The 20,199-nt window shown below is 41.6% G+C and overlaps 1 protein-coding gene across 4 annotated transcripts in view; it reads right to left on the minus strand.

Annotated features, from left to right (window-relative positions):
• Nucleotides 1-20,199, minus strand: part of NOTCH2 (notch receptor 2) — an 86,041-nt gene that overhangs the window by 28,051 nt on the left and 37,791 nt on the right. The window contains exons 6-16 of one of the 4 annotated variants that reach the window (XM_065649147.1): nt 15,680-15,913; nt 14,705-14,860; nt 13,389-13,577; nt 12,183-12,296; nt 10,893-11,006; nt 7,501-7,734; nt 6,914-7,024; nt 5,051-5,243; nt 3,382-3,527; nt 2,735-2,854; nt 2,474-2,626 (exon numbers count right to left, since the gene is read on the minus strand). In XM_065649147.1, coding sequence (XP_065505219.1) covers nt 2,474-2,626; nt 2,735-2,854; nt 3,382-3,527; nt 5,051-5,243; nt 6,914-7,024; nt 7,501-7,734; nt 10,893-11,006; nt 12,183-12,296; nt 13,389-13,577; nt 14,705-14,860; nt 15,680-15,913 — 1,764 coding nt within the window. Of the gene's footprint in view, nt 1-2,473; nt 2,627-2,734; nt 2,855-3,381; nt 3,528-5,050; nt 5,244-5,641; nt 5,805-6,913; nt 7,025-7,500; nt 7,735-8,715; nt 8,976-9,185; nt 9,227-10,892; nt 11,007-12,182; nt 12,297-13,388; nt 13,578-14,704; nt 14,861-15,679; nt 15,914-20,199 lie in introns of those variants that run through there. The other 3 variants (XM_065649148.1, XM_065649149.1, XM_065649150.1) reach the window with 3 other exon arrangements.

Genomic DNA, 20,199 nt, shown 5'->3' on the forward strand with positions numbered 1-20,199 from the left:
GAAAGACAATAGAAGCAGCACAGCAACCGTTTCTTCTTCCTTATCAAGCCTGGCTCATAAGAGAACTCGGACCATTCTTTTCCCAGACACTGCTCAACACACAAAAGAACTTGTGTGCTTCATTTTAAGCATGAAAGTAGTCTAGTCAAATCACATACGTATGTGTAAATTAGTATACATATATATACACATACGAGCACTTATGAGTTAATGAGCACTTAGCATTTTTCCCCCAGTATCAAAGGCTGACTGGGGAAGGCTGGCAGAAAAGCTCACACATTCACACACAAACTTGGCTTTGTCTCACTTCTGCATTTCTTGACTGCTTGGGTTTTGATTTTTTTTTTTTTTTTTTTTTTAAATCCCTACCATGGTCTTGCTACTTGTGTTTTACCATTTTTTGGTCTGAGCCACCCCTACTACTGTATTCCCTCTACTTTCACAAGCAGCAATCTGCCTGACAGAGCTCTGCCATTCAGTCCTTTCCTCCTGCTTTGCTCCTTCCACTTCTGGATTTAAGACCCACATTCCTCTGTCAGACGCTGCCTCTGAAGCCGGTTTCCCTTTTTACTCTGCATCCCCTAGACCAAGTGCCAATGTATATGAAGGCAGGGAGGGGAACTGGGAATGGGGAGGAAAAGGGGAGACAGGAAGGGGGATGAAAAAAAAGCTTACAGAGCAAGTATTTTTGATCTATGACAATCTTTAAGTACCACTAAAATACAAATTTTAAAATGTAAATAGACTCCATAAAAAATTTGCAGTTCAAAGTAAGTACAAGATCATTCTATTCACTGGTAAACTAAGAAAACAGATATGAAAGGTGATTAAAGCTCATTTATCGACTGAAAAATATGCTCACAAGATAAAAAATTGTGTTATAGGAGACACACCTGCATCCATTTAAAGGTCATCTGACTAGTGCAGAGAAAAAGCACATTCAAAGTGAGACCCCTGGCAGCTATAAAATGTTGTGTCTATGGCAGCCAGCCATTTATGATCGAAGCCAAAAGCTGCGCATTAATTTTATGTGCCGCACATTTACTGACAGAAGAAGGAGACTCGAGTATCAACTTTTCAATAAGTTCTTGTCATTGGAGGGTTTGTTTGCTTCATAGATTAAAGACATTTGGCTCAAGCCATGGAAGGTTTTTGTTATGCTAAATGAAATCAGCTGTAGCAGTAATTTGAAATTCTTCTTCAACCTCATGGGTGTGCTGCCTAGCAGACAAGGCGGGATGCACCCCACAGCTCTCAGAACACTTCGGAACAGAGAGGTTTCCCAGCTGTTCAAGAGATGAACACTTTAAAAATGTTTTTCTCTTCAGACACCCACATGAAAACTAACAGGACAGGCAATAATTTTGTTGGCTTCAGCACGCAAAGCTCTGGGTCAATGCACCAACGTGACATTTTTTGTACGGTACCTGTTTGCCCAGAAAGAGGCAATGAAAAGCTCAGGCTGAGCAGATGCCTTAGAAGTTCTTTCAGCAGTGCTGCTCTGGGGTCTCCCATGGTAACTTCTGCTAACAGACTTGTTTGGATCCTTCTCTACAGCAGTCACAAATTTAATTTTTTTCCAATGCAAAACACAACTCTCTAAATTAATACCTGAAGTCTTTAAGGCTTTGGGGTTTTTTTAAGCTATTCTAATAAAGAGACAGAATTAAAAAAATAAATTACACCGTTGTGAACTCCTCTGAGGTTTGATAAAACACTTTTCGAATAGTAATAGGTAAATTTTTAACACACATGACACTTCTCAGGAGACTCTGATTTTATCTGATGGTGATACAAAATATGGCCAGCAAGAAAAAAAAACTACTTTGTATTTGGTTTCCCTTGTAAACAGCAGTGTCAAAGGCAGGAAATTAAGGTTTGTTTTCTTGTAATTTAAACAATTTGAGTACTCAGCAGTGCACCGGCTATCCTCCTGCCACTGATACCTATTCTGGAAGAGAGCCTCCTGCTGCTTAATTTGCTTTCAAGTACGGATTAACTGGAACAGCAACAGGACCCCCTCCTTCCAGAACATTAATGTCAGGCAGAGACATTTCAGGAAAGACTACTACACCCCAGATTCCCACCACACCTCAGTCAAGCTTAATGTTGAAATACAGGTAAGCCCTGCAGCGCTACTTCAACTTGGTGTATTAAAATTTCAGGCAAATATAGTTTTTCATTTAGCAGTGCTCCCTATTAAAGTGTGGAAACTCTACGGACCTTTTCAAGCAAGAATCTGGGAACAACTCGTGCTATCAGTTTGAACACTGTGGTCCGTCTTTAACCGCTGAATGCGATTGATTGTGACTGCCTCAAACATGCAAATCTTACAATGCCGAGGTTCAGTTGTTTTGTTTTTGTAAGATATTATAAAAGAATTTTCAGTATCTGTTAAACAGCAGTCATCAGTAGTAGAGCAAAACATTTCTAGGAAAAACTGGAAAACACAGAACAATCTGCTGATACTCACTTGAAAGGCAGTCATCGATGTTGCTGTCACAGTCTCCTCCAGTGAAGCCTGGCCGACATTCACACAGGTAACTGCCATGAATATTATGGCACAGGGCATGATTTTTGCAGGGTTTTGAGAGACATTCATCGATATCCACTGTACATCTCTCCCCTGAAAATGGAGAGTCCAGAAATAAGACCCCTCGTAAGGCAACGGTCCCAAGGCTCGATGCCAACACTGCTCAGCGCTAAAGCACAGTACGTTCCCCATCCACCTTACCTTCCCAGCCAGGGGCACACTGGCACGTGTAGCCTTCAGAGTCAGGAGATTCTTGGCAAATTCCCGAGTTCTCACAAGGATCAGGTGAACAAGGAGCAACCACTACCTGGCAGTTCACACCTAGAGAGCAGAAAGGGAAAAAGACCAGGACAGTATGCTGCTAAGAGCTTGGTGCTTCTTGGAAGAACAAATAAACAGATTGTAACTTGCGTGATTATCCTACACTGCAGCGGACAGCATCTCCATATTTGAAAAATCTCAGCAGAAGGAAAAGGAGATCAGAGCACTCCTCACGGGCTCAGCGGGTACAAGCTGACAGCAGCCATAGTAACTCCAAGTTCAACATCCCTTCAATGCACAGTGCATTTATATATCTCAGTCTAACTTTCTTACGAAGAAAATTAAGCTGAGCTGCCACCAGGACATTTCTTAGTGAGTCCAAACAAGGCTTAGATATGGTCTTACTAAGTATTCTGCTACTGTATCATGAAGTACATGAAGTGACTGTAATCTAACTTCATACAAGCATGGCATCTCCCCTCTTGATTCCTATTTCCATGAAGTTTAACAAAAAGATTAAAATGGCAATAAGGCTGCGATGAAGTGGAAAGGAAAAAGAGAAGAAAAACTTCTCTCTGAATTTTCACCTTTGAATCCTTTCCTACAGGTACATCTATATCCATTCAACAGATCCTCACAAGTTCCTCCGTTCTGGCACGGGTTTGATTTACATTCATTCTCTTCTGTGGAACAGTAATCTCCTATCCAGCCTGGGTCACAGACACACTTGTACCTTTAAAAGCAAAAACAGCAGTAATTTTAGAGCACTCTGAAATAACTCCTCTACCAGTTTCTCCTGCAGATTAGTTGTGGAGAGAAAACTAGAAGACCTCTCTTCAGGAGAGCCCTAAGTTACATTTACAATAGATTGCTTACCCCAGCTATATAGTTCTGAAAATACTGAAAATAAACCCTCCCTTAAAACCACACTTGCCTCCGTTACAGTTTTCACAAAGCGCTCAGTCAACCAGCAATATGTTTCTGCTTTGATAAGACCATTTCAACACATTTAAACAAAGACAGAAAAAAAAAAAAAAAAGAGATTAAAAAACAGTGGAGGGGAACAATAGGTTCCAAAGATAACTAGACTGATTTAATACGAAGTAGTGGTTACAAATGCAAACAGCTGGCTGGGAGCAGGAGCAATCTTCTCCATCGTGTTTCAAAATGTGAAGCAGAGCAGCACTCCCCCCCGGTGACGTAGAACCGAGGGCTGCGTGAATCAGCCTGGGCTCGGGCCACACGACACACACTGACCTCCTTCCCTGCCATGCAAACAAGACCGATTTTATCTGGCCCTGAGCGTAAGGTGCACATGGGCACAAACACGAATGCAGGTGACAGATGACAGACAAGATGAACCAAAACATTTGTTTCCCAAGCTTACATGGAGGCTGAATTAAGCAGCAAAGTCAGCCCCAGGGAAACGCTGAATCCTGCCCCACAGAGCTGCCCGCAGCTGTAAATCACTTCTTTGCCCAAGTACTGACAACCCTTCCCAGGACACAGCACACATCTGGAGGCACCGCCGCTCCACGTACAGCTGGGAAGCCCCACAAACACAAGCCCTACCTTCCCAAACCTGCTGACTCCACGGGCCCCACGCTCCCAGACTTACCGCTACCAAACAGAGCTCTGACTCAGGGCTCCTGAAATCAGTATTTGGCCTTCCTGGATGGGATGATTCAGAAGCAACTGCTGCCACCAAAACAGCCAGAAAGAGCTTTCCTTTTTTCTCTCAGGCATGCAACAATGTGGCCCAAGCTGACAAAGTCTGAGTGTCAAAAGTTGCCTGTTCCTTAATACAGAGTATTTGGGTAGTAAGAACAGCACTAGCCAATACAGCCAATCTCCACGCTCAGCGTTTGAGAGTCTGATGAAATAAGTATGTGCTGCTGCCCAAAGATTCAATTTGGAACCATTTCTTTATTTTAATTGTATTCTCTCTATTCACTTGAATTGCCAAATGCTCCCTTTACACGGTGACAATCCACCTTGCGCTACAGGCCCATGCAAAGACAGCAAAGAATACAACGCAGGACGGAAAAACCTATGTTGAAACAGCACAGACTGCAGCTGGTGACTAAAGGTCTACACCTTACTGTGATTAGGTCACGGCAGCAGATAAGTCTGGATCCTAATCTGAGAAATTGGAGAAAAATCAGAAACCTCAAGTCAAGATGAAATTTTGGGTAAAGCCAAAAAAAAAAGGTATAGACGACAGCAGGTAAGTTTAGTGTGACGATAAGTACTTACCCACTAGCAATGTGTGTGCAGTTGCCATGTACGCAGGGATTACTAAGACAGCCATCTGCCTGTGACTGACAGCGAGGATGATGGTAACCTTCAGGACACACACACCGAAAGCCATTGACTTCATTTATACACGTCCCGCCGTTATGACAGGGGTTGGATGTGCATTCGTCAATGTCCACATTACAACGCGGGCCTAGAAAAATATAAAAAGCAAAAACAAACACCCACACAACGTATTATGTAGTATTTCTTATAAGAACATTTGCTTTGCATGTCTGCAAGAACATACATTGAGCCACAACTCAGCAAAGCCAATTCAGTGTGACAGCTCTTGCATGCCTCCATGCTTTAACTGAAGTCAAGAGAAGCATTTTTGAAAGATGCAGCACTTTTCTGTGCCTGGAAAACAGCACTTCCACTCAAAAAGTATTTACAAACCGGTCAAGAATCTCAACAGAATTCCACCAAAAATCACTGGTTAATATTCATTAGGAAGGCAAAAACCAAAACCACTCAACTGTATCATGCTTGGAACAAACCTCTTGAGCTCCACTTGTCATAGCCCTGATCTTCTGCTTTGAAAGTACCTACCCTTTGAACAACCAATAGTGCCATACTGTCTGCAGTAAATACAGTTCTTGTGGTTTATTGCGCAAAAGGGACTCTAAAAACACCGTTTCCTGTTTTGCCTGCCTCTGATTACGACTGCAAGATCCTTGAAGTAGTGACCATAAGATCTTGTGAGGCTGGAAAGCTAAACAAAGTGAACGTTGCAGTAAGTTGAAAGTATTTTTAACATAAGGAAAGGACAGAGTAATGAGACTCCATGCAAGCAAGCTCTTTAAATACTGGCATATGACGATTCATTGTATTACTGAATTATTTTAACAGCGTAACAGTAAGAAGTCCAGTAGGATAACAAATATAGTGTGCCAGCAACAAAGAATACTGAAAGGCAAGAGTGATGAGGATTATGCCCCCTCTTGTTCTGGGGGCTAAAGGGTGCCCCCATGGCAGAGCCAAAGGAAGGAAGGAGCATCAGAAGTTTAAAAAGATGCCAAGAAAAAAAACACAAGACACATGAAGCCTCTTAGTGCTATTTCTAATACATTTCAGATCAATTCTAATTAGAATCTTTCAGTAATAAACAGTAACGAACGTGATGAGAAAACTGTTATAAACAGTACCAACTGCCTTACGACAATTATTTTATGAGCACATTACCCTACATGGCTCAAAACATATGAAGTCTATTATAAATAGTGTTGAGATGTGCTTTAGTCATCAGAAATAGTCCTGATGTGGACCTACAGTTCTAAGCATGGATCCAAAAGTGCCTAAAAGCTGCTTTTCTCAGCCCTACTTTAACTGTATTTGATAAGTCAGACCACACTATGAAATAGAAGTACTGAAAAAAGCAGGTATTTGGTTGGAGGCTTGAGTGTGGAGAGCAGCTCATTAGAACACTGAGTTAATGCTTTGCTTTCACAGAAAGAGAAATACTGTTCATGGTCAAAACCCAAGGTACTGCCTAATCAAATAACTCTCTATATTGTCCACAATATCTCTGTCCCTGGAAAAAGCTGTAAATAATAAACTGAAGTCACGTGGGTTTATTTGTTATAAAACCAAGACCCATGAATTGGACATAATTACCTAACAAGAACAGCATTTCACAGCACAGATTAAGCCATTTTTCTGCTTGGTAGAACTTGCTGTAATGTAAGACGCTGAGATTCAAAGATTAGAAGGATTTACTGAGGAACTGAATTCCTTTGCAGTCAGTATGCAAAGAACAGCTTCCTTAGCTGGCCGGATAACTATCTTCAAAACAACTCAAAGCTATTGGGTAGCTGACTTTACCTGTAAATCCAGGTTTGCAAGCACAATTGTAGCGATTAATGCCATCAATACAGTCCCCGTGAATGCACGGGTTACTTGCACAGTCATCAAAATTATTTTCACAGTTCACTCCTGCAAAAATAAAAAAGTTAGAAGAACAGTGGGTGCAAATTTAACAAAGAAGATGACAAAACTACTTCCCAGTAATACCCAAATTAAGAATCCCACCTGCTTCGAAGTTACAAGTGCATTGAGGCAACTTAAACGGGTGATGATGCAGAAGCACTGCAACACCACAAAATGCCACCTGAGTCACTGGATGTTGATTAAATATGACCCTGAACTTGTACTGAACAAAAAAACATTTTGAACACCATGCCTTTTTTTTTTTCCTCCTCTTTCCTGCATGCTTGAATTTTGGGAGTTAAGAGGAGGTAAATTCTTCCAAGGCCAGTTACAGCACCAGCAGGAGTTCGGCAATCCACACAAACACAGGAAAATTCAGCAAGGAAAAGATTATCTCTGTATGCAAATTTACCACACATGAGAAACATTAAAATGCTTGTATTCTGTTAGAGTCCAATCATTCTGCTTGGTGCTGCACATACCTGAAGTGCCCAGCAAGCAGTTGCATTGGTAGCCGTTCACCAAATCAATGCAGCGTCCCTGATGGAGGCAAGGATTGCTGTGGCATTCGTCTATCTGCTCACTGCATATGGCACCCATGTAGCCAGGATTGCATATACACGTATACGAATCGATTCCATCTTGACATTCCCCGTGGTGGCAAGGATCAGGATCACAGTTGTTGATATTCTCCTCACACAGGAGGCCAGTAAAACCTAAGGGAAAACGATGAACAGAAGTAATTAAGAGGTTAACCGGTACAATGCTGCAATAAATATAATGCAAACACAGAAAGAATCATGTTAAGAATCAGCAAAGCAGCAGACAGCGCAAAGAGTAACTGGGCATCTCAGCTGCCTCCCATTTTCCAGCCCTGGAAAACAAGACTCTTCCACTGCTCACGGCGTTACAGAACAACATCTTGCATAGAGGATCCTGGCATTGGAAGCAGTTACCTTCAGTTTATTCCGAACAGCAGCAATGAGAGGAAACATGTAAATCTCCATGAGAAATATGTACTCCCATCAGTATAAACTATCTGAAGGCACTCTCCTGTCATTATTTCCTCTACACAATACCAGGGGGGTTGACTTTTTTCATATGAGAAATTACTGCAAAGATGCTGCAGAAACCTTCCCAAGGGAACTCCCTTGGCTCATGTCAAAGCTTCTGCAGCTCTGCTTACTAAAAAGTCTCTTGCCCCTCTCATCAGGAAACTGTTCAGTAACTCCAAGCAAGCACCAACTGCATATTTATGGAAGACTGCATGCAACCTCTTCAGTTAGGAGCAATGAAACAAGCAGCAATTTGGCCCGTTTCATTCTGCTTCAGCTGGGAAACATCCTGAGCAACAGAGAAGGACAGAATCTATTCACCAAAAGGGCTAAAACAACAGTTCAGGAAGCTAAGAGCGGCAAACAATTCCCTCAAGAGCCCTGTTTTCTGTGATGGACCAGAGCTATATGGAGCAGGGACAATTTTAAATAAATGGTTTTCAGAGATGATGTTTCAGAGCAACAGCTCACACTGCCCACCAGCAGCTGGAGATTAGGAAGGTAGAACTTCAAATTTCAAACACCAACGGAGGCTGATACAAACCAAGCTGCAGGGAATTTCAACAGCTGAAGAGTGATTCTCACCTGAGTATTTTAAGTGGATAAGAGGCTCCCCATTTTTCATACAGGTTTGTGGTTATTTCTCTGGTCAAACATACCAGGTGACGGCTAACATTTCCAAGTTCTGCGAACGTATGCATGGATGAATGGGTGTGGAAGCAGGTGGGGAGAGGGAAGGGAAGCTAGTTAGAGACATGGATATAAAAAGATGTTAGGAGAGGAAGAGAAACAAACCGATAAGAGGACGAACAGTGGCAAAAAGAAAAAACCACAAAGGATAAGGGCAAAGAAAGGAGGAAAGGCCTAAGACAACTCAAGAAAAGAAAAGCCATGATCTACCACTGGGAAGGAGAAGTGGAATAATGCCAGAAGGGAAAGAAAAGACAAAAAGCAAGCAGTAAATAGAGCTATCTGTACAGCATTTGGCCAAACATTTTGCAGTTTTCAATCACTTTGGCAGCTGGCGATTACCATTCAGGGAACACATATCACTCATAACACAAGATTAATAGAGCAAGAACATACTCAAACATTATTTTCCAGTAACTGACCTGCCCCAATGATGAATTCCACATTTCAGTCTTATAGAAGGCTGTCAATATTAAATATAATACTTAGCATACATTAGTTAAAAAAATCATTACCTTGCCTCTTATTGTAGCTCAACTGAACCACTTAAAGATCAGATATATTTCTTGATCTCTTAAGTGAACATACCTTACTGAGATATGATTTCCATCTTTGCAGACAAGAGTTAGACTAGAAAAGAAACACTTGAATATAGAACATAATCCCTCAGGACAGAAAAAAGCCCTGGTACAGAGCCTTTCTCCCATTTTCAGCCAAAGTACTAACCAAGGATTTTACTAAGAGCTGCTGCTTCAGTGACACATATTTGGTTGCTTTTAGCCTTCTCCTTGAAAACGCTCTATACATCATGTTCCTTCATGGAAGCAGTAGTCTTTCCTCATCTGGGAAACCTGGGATTTCTGTACTGAGCTGGTTCCAGCAGTTTAGTACCCAGATTCAGAACATGCTTTTCATGGTGCAGGTCTCCACGTTGTCTTCCACTCTGTGACCCAAAACCCTCCCAGACCCGATAAGCTCTGCACTCTCAGTGAATACAAGCAACCAGATCATGCACCAGCTTCAGAAAGACCTTCTAAGAGAGTTTCAGGCACTCTGGGGAAGAGGGAGAGAGTGTGTGTGAAAAGGCTGGGGAGGAATTTTTAAGCTAATCTCTGTTATATTCTCCACCATGCACAAGAAATTAGTTAAGTTGAATTTGCCTTAACAATTCGATTATTGGAATGATTCAAAATGAGAACACTTGCACATAAGTCTAGCCAACCTAACAGCACATTTCTAGGACAAAGGTAGCTCCAGGAATTGTTCAGCCTCTTTCCTAATGGAAGAGCTAAAGCCAATGTATTCCACGTTTGGTCAGTTTGAACCGGCATCACGAGCAATGCGTCAGGCACCATTAACTGAAAGCAACCAGAAGTCATTCCTTACTGAGAATCAGAGTGGGAACTGCCTATACCCTCTTATTTGACCAGATGCAAAAATATATCTACATCACTCCTAGAGGGCTGAAGATAAGAAAATCCTATAATTAAACCTGACACTTCTGAATGTGTAATTAACCAAGCAGTAAAGGAATTCAGTGCATTCAAAAAAACCACCTCAGTTTCATCACCAGCTCTGTCAAAACTTCTGTATGACACTTGACAAATCATTTTAACTATGTTCTGGCAGGCAGCTAGTGTGTGGTATTTCTTCCAGTGTACACGACTTTTACTCCGTTTCAATCTTCTACTTTCGACATAATATAGCCTGACGCAACAGAAATCAGAATACACAGCAGAACTGCTCTGTCCATCTCTTACTCTTCAACTGTATACTATATAATCCGACTTGGAAGAAAGAAAACTAAGCCACAGATAAAAGGCTTCACACTGCTGTTTTTCCACTTGTTGATTCCATAGTCAATACAGAAGAAGTTGTCACGTTCTGGGAAGCAAGAGACGGGGCTGACAGGGGAGGCCAGAACTCCCATCAGCTGTGAACTTGCTGTCCCAAGCAAAAGGCGTTCCGTACTTAAACGCTATTCTCTGCTGCAAAGGAGCAGACAAAGCTTCGCAACAAACGAGCAGTATTTCAGATAGAGAAAGAACGTTGGCATATCTTTGACCACCCCTTTATGTATTTAGGTTACACGCGATCTCCAGCCCGGGAGCTCTGAACACGAGACTAACCTGTGGCGCACTGGCACTCGTAGCCATTGGGATGGTCGATGCATTTGGCTCCATTGAGACACGGCGTGCTGGAGCAGTCGTCTATATCAATCTGGCACACGGCACCACTGAATCCTGAAAGGCAGAAACCAGGTGAAAATCCAGAAGTAATTCTGAAGCAGCTGCACTATCAGGAATTATTTATTAGCAAATCCTTAACAACACCCAAATGTAAGCGCGGTAAATCTAAACTCAATTTCGCGGTAAATCTAAACTCAATTTCATCACTAAGCACACACAAACATGCCACACCTTAGTGGATTGGCTCCTCATCCAAACCACCAGCCAAAGCAGAGTTTCTGTCCTTCAGGTCAAAGGAGCCTCAGCTGGAAAACTGAGATGGCCAAGTCCAACAAAATAAAGCACACGGAGCACACGTGGTGTTCACCACTGGACAGTATGCCTGGCTATAAAACCGACAGGCTACCAATAAGAACTATCAAGTAACCACAATAAGTAACTTAAAACGGAACAATGCGTACATCACTAGAGCCTTCAGACTAGACTGACTACAGCACTGTGGAATGTGGTACAATACAGCATTGTAGCTTTCGGCACACTCCTTGAAATAGTTAAACTCTCAGCGGCTTATGTCAGATGATGCAGACCCTAAGGCACTTCAAGAGAAAAGTAAAAAAACTCCAGGAATGTTTCTCGGAGGAAGGAACCAAAGGAGGAGCCAGGACATCATTAGTCAATAAGGGATGCAGAGCAAGCTTTTTGTCGAGTATATTCTGATCTCAAAACTTTTTGTCAGCCATCAGGAAAACAACTCATGTTTACACTGACCTCTCAGCCCAGCATTTGTCCTTCTCTTCTAAAGTAGGGACCCAATCCACCTTGCCCATCATGCAAGCAACATAAACTATACTGGTGCAAAAATAGCTTCTGCCTAAAAACCTCAGAGAAATACGAAAAGCATGCAGAGGGTCCAACTTTAAAAATGTATTTAGAGTTACTTGTTGGTATCTCACTATGATATCCACAATAACAGTAGTTCTTGATGCCAATTACCCTTTAAGGGGAGATACCCAACTGTATGTTTCTCAACACTTACCAAGCTATAGACACAATATTATTGCAACCAATACACCTCTATTCTTATTACCAGTGGTTGCAACTCACTCAAACAGATGCTGCATTAAGACAACAAAAATTCCCAAGAAACACACCTCTTGCAATCTCTCACTGGTTATCCATGCAGTTCTTGGTAAGGTCAATCAGAAAAAGCTTCCAGAAATAAGTACTTACCAGGAGGACAGACACAGAGGAAACGGTTGACTTTATCAAGACACTCTCCATTGTTCACACAGGGGTTACTTAGACACTCATCAATATCTTCTTCACAGTGAACACCTTTAAAACCTATTGAAAAAAAAAAAAAGAAAAAAGAGGTGACTGAAGGCCTTAGAAAGTGCCCTTGAAAGTCTAACTGCCTTAGTTTCATTGCAAGTTTGCAGTTTGGACAGAACCTACAAGGTAAGAATATACACCAGAGGTTATAAAGGGACGTGGGAGGAGTATCCTTCACAGTTGCTGAACATGATCACTTGATCAGCAGTAACGGGAGAAGTTCGTGCTGAATTCACATTACATTTTAACACTTGGGAAGATATCAATATATTTGGGTATGCACCAATATAAGGTAAAAGGTAAAGAAACAGCAGATAATTTTAGCTCAAGGCTTTTTAGCTACTGACAGAGTAAAAGAAAAACATTAAGAAGGGTGAAATACTTGGGACTAGAGTTCCAGCTTTCAAAACAGATTCTAGTTGTCATGGTATCAGCTGATCACCTGCAGGGGTCACAATTCTTTCATTATACCTTGTAAGACTGAGCAACTGGCACCTTGCACTCTTTTTTTTAACCGCTTTCTATCAGAAAGCAAAATAGCAGAACTACATAGGTCATTGGCATGCTGGACATGTGAATTCTACAAGCACGATTTCGATCAAGTAACTTTTTTTTTTACAGTTATTTCCTCAGGCCAATGGGAGCTTACATCATTTAGGGTATTTTAAGCAGAGAGAAAAAAAACCCAAACCCCACACTATTATCCAGAATCATCATATAACTATCTCAAAACGCAGTCACTCTTTAAAAAAAAAAAAGTGAAAAAGTTTGCACCTGCTTTGCTTTCGCAAATGTCAGTTTCTGCACATACACTTTACCAGGTATAGTAACAAATACGTTCACATGTACTCCAACTCAGTATGTGAACCTCCTTTGCTGATGTAGAGATTGGTTTTGTTCTCAGTCCTCTAATTGCTTTCTCCCTGCCCCACACAAGTGCCAAGCCCTCCTGGCCGGTGCTGCCACCACAAGCTCTCTCTCACCATTTCATTCAGCCTCACCCCGTACAATTTTGAGTTCCACCCCAGCGGAGCCGGCAGCCTTCCCTGTGCTCTGAATTTTTGCTCTCCTGGAAACCCTGTCTTCATCAGCAGCTCCCCTCACCTGGCATACAGAGACACGTGAATCCTCCAATTTTATCCAGGCAGGTGGCATCGTTTTGGCACGGATTGGAATGGCACTCATTGATATCCATTTCACAGCGAGGTCCTGTGTAGCCCTTCAAGCACTCACAGTGGAAAGAGCCTTCGGTGTTTACACATTTCCCAGCATGTTCACATGGATTGCTGTTTGCTGCAAGAAAAATAAACGCATGTGTGTCTCAAAACCTCTCCTCGGAGCAGGAAAGCCACAGAATTCTTTATTAGTCATGGTCTTTTCCAGTGGTTATGCCTTTCTGGCAAGTAACAACTGCGGAAAGACTGTTCGTCCTCCTGGGGAAAGGCTACCATGATTGAAGATAACATGTGGCAGTTACTTGCCTGTCAGAGGCAAAAAGAAAGATCGCTGTAATTAGCAATGGACCAAAGGAGCAACTCTGGTCCCCGTTACTAATGACAGCTCTTAAGAAGAGAGTATCCAACAGCAGGAATTAGAGACTTAATGATGCTTTCAAGGTCTTTTCTCTAGATTATCTTTTACATTTACTTCACCCTTGAGGCTGACAAGGTGCCACCACAGCTACAAAACAACCAAACTAGTCCTTCACGTGTTTTCAGAAAGGAACGGCACTCTTGTTCAACACAGACTGAGGAATTAAATTCAAAAATGTGATTCTTTCCAATACTTCTATGAGTGCTGGTCAGGTATCACCTTCACGCATCACACTCTAGAAACATGAACTAGCACTCACAATACGGTGAGTCGGTGAGAGTCCAGCTAATCCTTAAAACAACACAACAGCGTGATATCGGAGAACTACAGCTTTAAAGGCCCACACGATCACCCATCTCAGAAGGTGCTCGAAAGATCCAGCCGTATTCTGGCTGTCAAACAGCCTTGAGATATTGCTACCAAGGCAGGAACTGCAGCAGTTCCCACACAAACTGCGACACCTTTGTTGTACATGTAGTTCTACCCATCAGCTTAACTATTGAATCCGTTTGTGCGAGCTCCTTGCACAATCCTAAAAAAGCCCTCTTGCACAGTGGGGAATGGTTCAGCATCTTGCTGCTTTTCGTATTGCAGAGGCTAACAGTTCAAACATGGGCAGCTATTCCAACTCAGCACTTTGCCTTGAGTCACACACAAGACTTAAAACTCATCTAAAGACATTGAAATGGAAGGGACAGAGCAGGAAAGGAGTCGCACTTCTGTTGAGAAGCTATGACAAAATGTATATTCTTGCCCCTCTGTTAGTTCATAAAGCAAATAACCTAACTCCCTGTTTACATACTTGCAAACATCAAATAGAAACTCACCCATTGCACACTCGTCCACATCCTCAGTGCAGTCTGCTCCCTTATGGCCTTGAGGACAGGTGCAGATGTAGTGTCCATTCACAGGGTTGGTATCACACAGAGCACCTTTCTGGCACGGATTGCTAACACAGGCATCATCCAAGTGGCACAGAAGACCTAGAGAAGCATCCGAGTGTTTATTCAAAAGAATGAGAGATAGCGGTCAGACTGTATGTTACACAATCAAATCTTTTCTCTTGATACTTCAACCAGAGACTCCCACAGCCAGAAGCTTGAGCAACAGACTTCTGCCTATAGACTACCACAGAGGTTTCAACACATGCTTATAAAACATCGTATTGAGATACAGATCTTGTGACTTCAGAGGTGTCTCCGACACTTCTGGAGCAGTACAACAGCTCACCATTACCAAAATCTCCTCCTTGCAGACGTTAACTGACTCTTTCTAACCAGCATGATGATTTTTCTGACAGCCGAAAACACATGAAGCTCACTTAGTTCAGATATGCTAATTACCTGTATTTCAGGTGGTACTTCAGAGACCTTCATGTTTTTACCTATCCTACAACAGCAAATTTTCCACTATACCACTAAGGGCATCTTCATCCACCAAAAAATAAAAAAACCTAATTTTACCTTCTGGAATTGTAAGTACAATTATCATAAGTGGCACAGAGTAAGTCACCCTCATGCATAACTTCTCAGACAAATACAGATCCCACTAAGTGCTAGAAAAACGTCTGCTTTCCTTGTAATCTAAACTGTAATAAGTTTGTCTTCCAGCCTAATACGAATGTTTCTTTGTCCCAAGCTACAGAGGTTTAAAAGGTCTTTGCTTATGGACAGCACACGTTTCCTTTTGTCCTTCCTGGTTTGGTCACAAAGCCTAAAATAAACACCACTTCGAGTAAATGCATCAACTTTGGGAAGTATCTTCTATTAAGTGCCAGACCTATGCAAGTTTTCTGCCCTTACCTGCCTTTCCTTCTGGACAAATGCATGAAAAAGAAGCCACTCGATCAATGCAAGTAGATCCGTTAGCACAGGAGGCAGTGAAGCAATCATCGATGTTCTTGCTGCAGTCGTCCCCGCTCCAACCATTGACACAGACACAGGCGTAGCCGCCGTTGTGGTTGGTGCAGGTCCCTCCATTCTGACACGCGTTGGGCTGGAGCTGACATTCGTCAACATCTTCAGTGCAAAACTGGCCTGATGCACAGAAAGGAACAAGTTTAATAAAAGTTCAGACACAAGAAGGTTCTTGCGTAGACAAGGGAAACGCCGTAGTCCAACTTGATTGCCGCTTATTTCTAAAACATTCAAGCCTGAGAACTTGCAACACCACCCTTGTCAAATTAGGCAAAAGACAACTAGTGTCCATACGTGAGCGCAAGTATGAGCTGAATTGCAGATAACTTTGGACGGGTATGGTGTGAGATGTATGAAGATACGCCTGCAAGGATGTGAGACGCAGCAAGAGTGAGGGGACTAAGAGAGAAGATGGCCTCACAAGAAAATCTCAGTCAAAGCAGTGTCAAAATGCCACCAGCAAAGTCAGTCTTGTCAGTAGAGCTTAATTCTTTCGTATTCAATCATGCACTGAATATTGCTTGATGAGGAAGAACAGAACTCTTGAGACTCTCTTCTACCTAAAATATTCATTTTCCTACCCCCAGGTATTTCTGCAGACAACCACAAATAGCGTTTCTTTGATTGTTAGGTTTTTTAGAGACAAACCAAATACTCATTAGAGGCTTTAATGACTGGAGATAGCGGAAGAAAGAAGTGTAAACTGTTTCAGGGAGTTTGAAGGAAAAGGACTACTGGACCACTAAGTACAAAATCAGTTTCATGGGATACTGAATTTCACAGTCACCTCTATAGGAAGCTCTGCAATTCACATTTTCTAAAATATTTATTTACCCAAAATCCATCTTGTTTTGACACCAAGATCTGTAGAACCTACCACTTGCATCAATATTTTGTTTCAATGCTTATTCATCTTCCCCATTAAAGTTGTAGAGTTTACTTTTAAGCTGAAACTGTTTAGCTTAAATTTCAAGTCATTCATTCTTATTTTGAGTTTCTTGAGCAGATAAAACCTAATAGCAAAGCACCAGCTAGTTTCTCCCAGGCTTGCATATACCCACGTATGGTGCACACGTGCAGTCACGGAGTACCGGGCACAGTCCACAAACTTCTTTCTGATGAACTATTTATCCTCTTTCTGTTATATTAAGAGCTCTCTAGCACCAAAAGTTGTTGGTTTTTTGCTTTTTTCTTTCTAACTTCCTTATAACTTGTTTTCAACACCCTTGCTAAAATGTTGATGCACGTAGCACCGAAAGACTGCCCTTCATCAGAGATCACGATTAGATTTTGTTTGATTTGAGCTTTCTTTTTCCCCCCTCCAGCTCCCACCATCACCTCCCTCCATGGTTTGCAGCAGCTTTCCATCATTTGGGTCAAGACCCTTAAGTAACTGTGTTGCTCTTAATACTACCAAGATCGTCCCATTTGTCATCTCCAGCTCCTGCACCAGCCTCACACATTTGCCTGGAATTCCCCCCATATTCCAAGCATAAGAAATTCAAGAGCAGGCCATGGATCTTCCCTGCCAATCTGCCTGGGCTTCAGTTTACTCAGGTTTGCCAATTTAAGAATATTTATTAGATGTTGCTTAACAGTCACATAGTTTATTCATGGCCCAGCAATCACGATACAAGTGCACACATTCCTTCAACATACAGAATTGAAATATTTATTGTTCGCAATAAATGTTCAGTCTTAACCATCTCCATCTACTATATCCAGACCACAATTCCTTTTGTTTTCAAAGTATTCAAATAAATCTTAGCCTTTTGTCCTGAGAGCTCTGGATTTTTTCCCCTTAGTGGCAAATAAACAAAGTTATTTTTAATAAGTCAGACAACTGACTTTGTTCTGTGCATGTGTTCCTTCCTCCAGCAGGACTACTTCGAAACAAGGATTTTATCACTTGAAAAAACATAACAAAAGTTTAACAATAATAATCATCATCATAGAATTTTCAGAATTAATCCTCACTTCCCAGTTTACTCAGTAAAACAGTTGGGGGGAAATCTAACACTTCATATTGTTATCTGCAAAACATAGCGCTCTACATTATGAAAAAACAAACTCATGCGTTTGTCATAATAGAAGTCATTTGTTCATTAGCTTTCGATATTAGCTTATCAGTAACCAAACTGAAAAGAGCCAGTTATCTCAGACTGGTTCCTAGCAGTCACACTAATCCAGCAACTCACAGACTTCCTTTAAACAAAATAATTTTTAAAAATAGACTTTGCTTATTATAAAAGTGATTTTCCTCCTTTTCTTGGAGGAGGCCCAACCCGGATCAAAGACCATCCTCGCTGACAAACGCTGCTCCGTAGCGCAGTCGTGCCGCAGAACCGTTCCTGCCGCGTTTACACGCTCCCATCGGCTGCAGGCACTTTAAACTCGGTATCACTAAAGCCCGAGCAGTTTTCAGCACGAAGCTGCCGCACCACTCCGCACTATCACACCTCTCTCCAAATCACTTTCCTTGTGACCGGCTGAATAGAACTCCTGAGGTGTAGCGTTTTGTGGGGGGTTTTTTGGAGGATGGTGGGGAATGTTTCTGTGTGTTTGTGGTTTGGGCTTTTTATTTTTATTTCTTTCTTTTTTTTTTTTTTTTTTTTTTTAGCAAAGATAGGCAAACTAGTCCCTCGCATAAAGTCTCTGGATTTGTTTTTAACTTCCCATTTCAAGTGTCACTAGTAATATCAACACTTTAGGATTTTTTTTTCCCAATATTTATTTTTCCTAGCACTTATTCTCCACTTCTAGAAAAGACAGTACCAAGTGACATCACTGATGTGCTTGCAATAAGCCTGTCTCCTAGGCTATTCCATATTTGTGCAGCCCTAAACTAGAACAGACTTTTAAAAGGTATATCAATGTCTCCATGAGAGGAGAAGAGAGCAGAAATTAAACTTCCTTGAGCAACTCAACTGTATTTCAAGAACATAGCATGTTTAAGCTCCTTAAATTTCATCCTCACTTAGCTTTTCAGATTTCTAATGCTCCTTTTGCAGTTATGAGACCACAGTCATATTTGTGTTTAAGAGAAATAAAACACACCTCCATCTTAATGCAGGGGTTTTTTGAAACAAAGGAAATTCAACTCAATATGAGGGCTGTAAATAAGCAATATAACTACTGTATTTTACTACTTAATAGAAAAACAAAATAACTTACTCCTTATTGCAAAAATTGAAATCCAGACTCAACTTCTGGGCAGAAACATGACTCAAAAGCAACATAAGTAGAGCGTATCAATCTAACTACATCCATAAGCACTCAGTCCCATCACCCTCACGCAATAGAAGTGTAAAAGTTTTTGAAATATTTTGGAACTATGTTTTAAAATACTACAGATCCCAGATTGAAGTCCAAGGCGCTTGCATTTCTTAACTGGAGCTGGTGAACCGGCAAGAACACAAGGCAATTTCAAGGCCACTGAAAATGCTTGAGCCCTTATTGCTGAAGTGGGGCTTGAGTGGCTTGGAAATGCATTCTGTAGCTTGAAGTCTTCAAATAAAACAAATAAAAGTTTTCAAGGTGGAGTTTCGACTCTTTTAGATAACCTATGGTTGCTTATATATGGGAGTTTTGAATCTTTAGGTGTTAACAACATGGGATTAATTGTCAATATTCTAATTCCTCAATGCACATTTATGGTTTGGGCTTGTTTCTCTTGTTTGTTTTGGTTTTTTGTTGCTGCTGTTTGTTCGGTGTTTACTTCGGTTGGTTTCCCCCCACCCCAGAAACGAGCACACACATTTGTAAATGTCTTTCAATATTGCCCTCCCTCAAATCAGCATCACCACTTAATTCTCGGTGGGACTGCAAGACAGCCAGCACCTCTCATTGTCCCCAAAAGCGCCGCTATGCCCTCAGTACACACTTCAACTCCTCATGCAAGCGAGAGAAACAGATGAATATTTTAGGCAAGTGCTGCAAAGAAAAGATTTGACGCTTCCATTGTTACTGACCCAGGTCTTCAATGTAGTGTCTGCCCTGGGAGCTTTCTGAGCAACCTGTTTTATGGCAGAGGCAGAACTTTCAGTGTCGGACATAAACCAGGAATTAATTCTAAAACTTCTCAACGAATATTCTGCACGAGACTTCTCTCTGCCAGGTTAGCTAGGTAGATTTAAATCAAATGAGACAAAAGATCTCTGAAACGGTTTACTTATGAGATGCTGCTTTGGCTTAATTATAACTCAACCAAGTACGTTTTTTGTAGCCATGTACTCGGTAAGCCTGTTTTCTGCTTGTTAAGAGTTTTAGGAAGAATCAAGCCTTTCATTCACAGAACTGAAATTCAGCTTCCAAGAGCAAACTCCATTATGAATTGTACAGTGCAATACACATCTTCATAACCCTAGTGCTTCTGAATCCCACCACCACTTCGGCTAAACGCTAAT

Source organism: Caloenas nicobarica, chromosome 20, assembly GCF_036013445.1.
Source record: "Caloenas nicobarica isolate bCalNic1 chromosome 20, bCalNic1.hap1, whole genome shotgun sequence".
NCBI classification, from domain to species: Eukaryota; Metazoa; Chordata; class Aves; order Columbiformes; family Columbidae; genus Caloenas; species Caloenas nicobarica.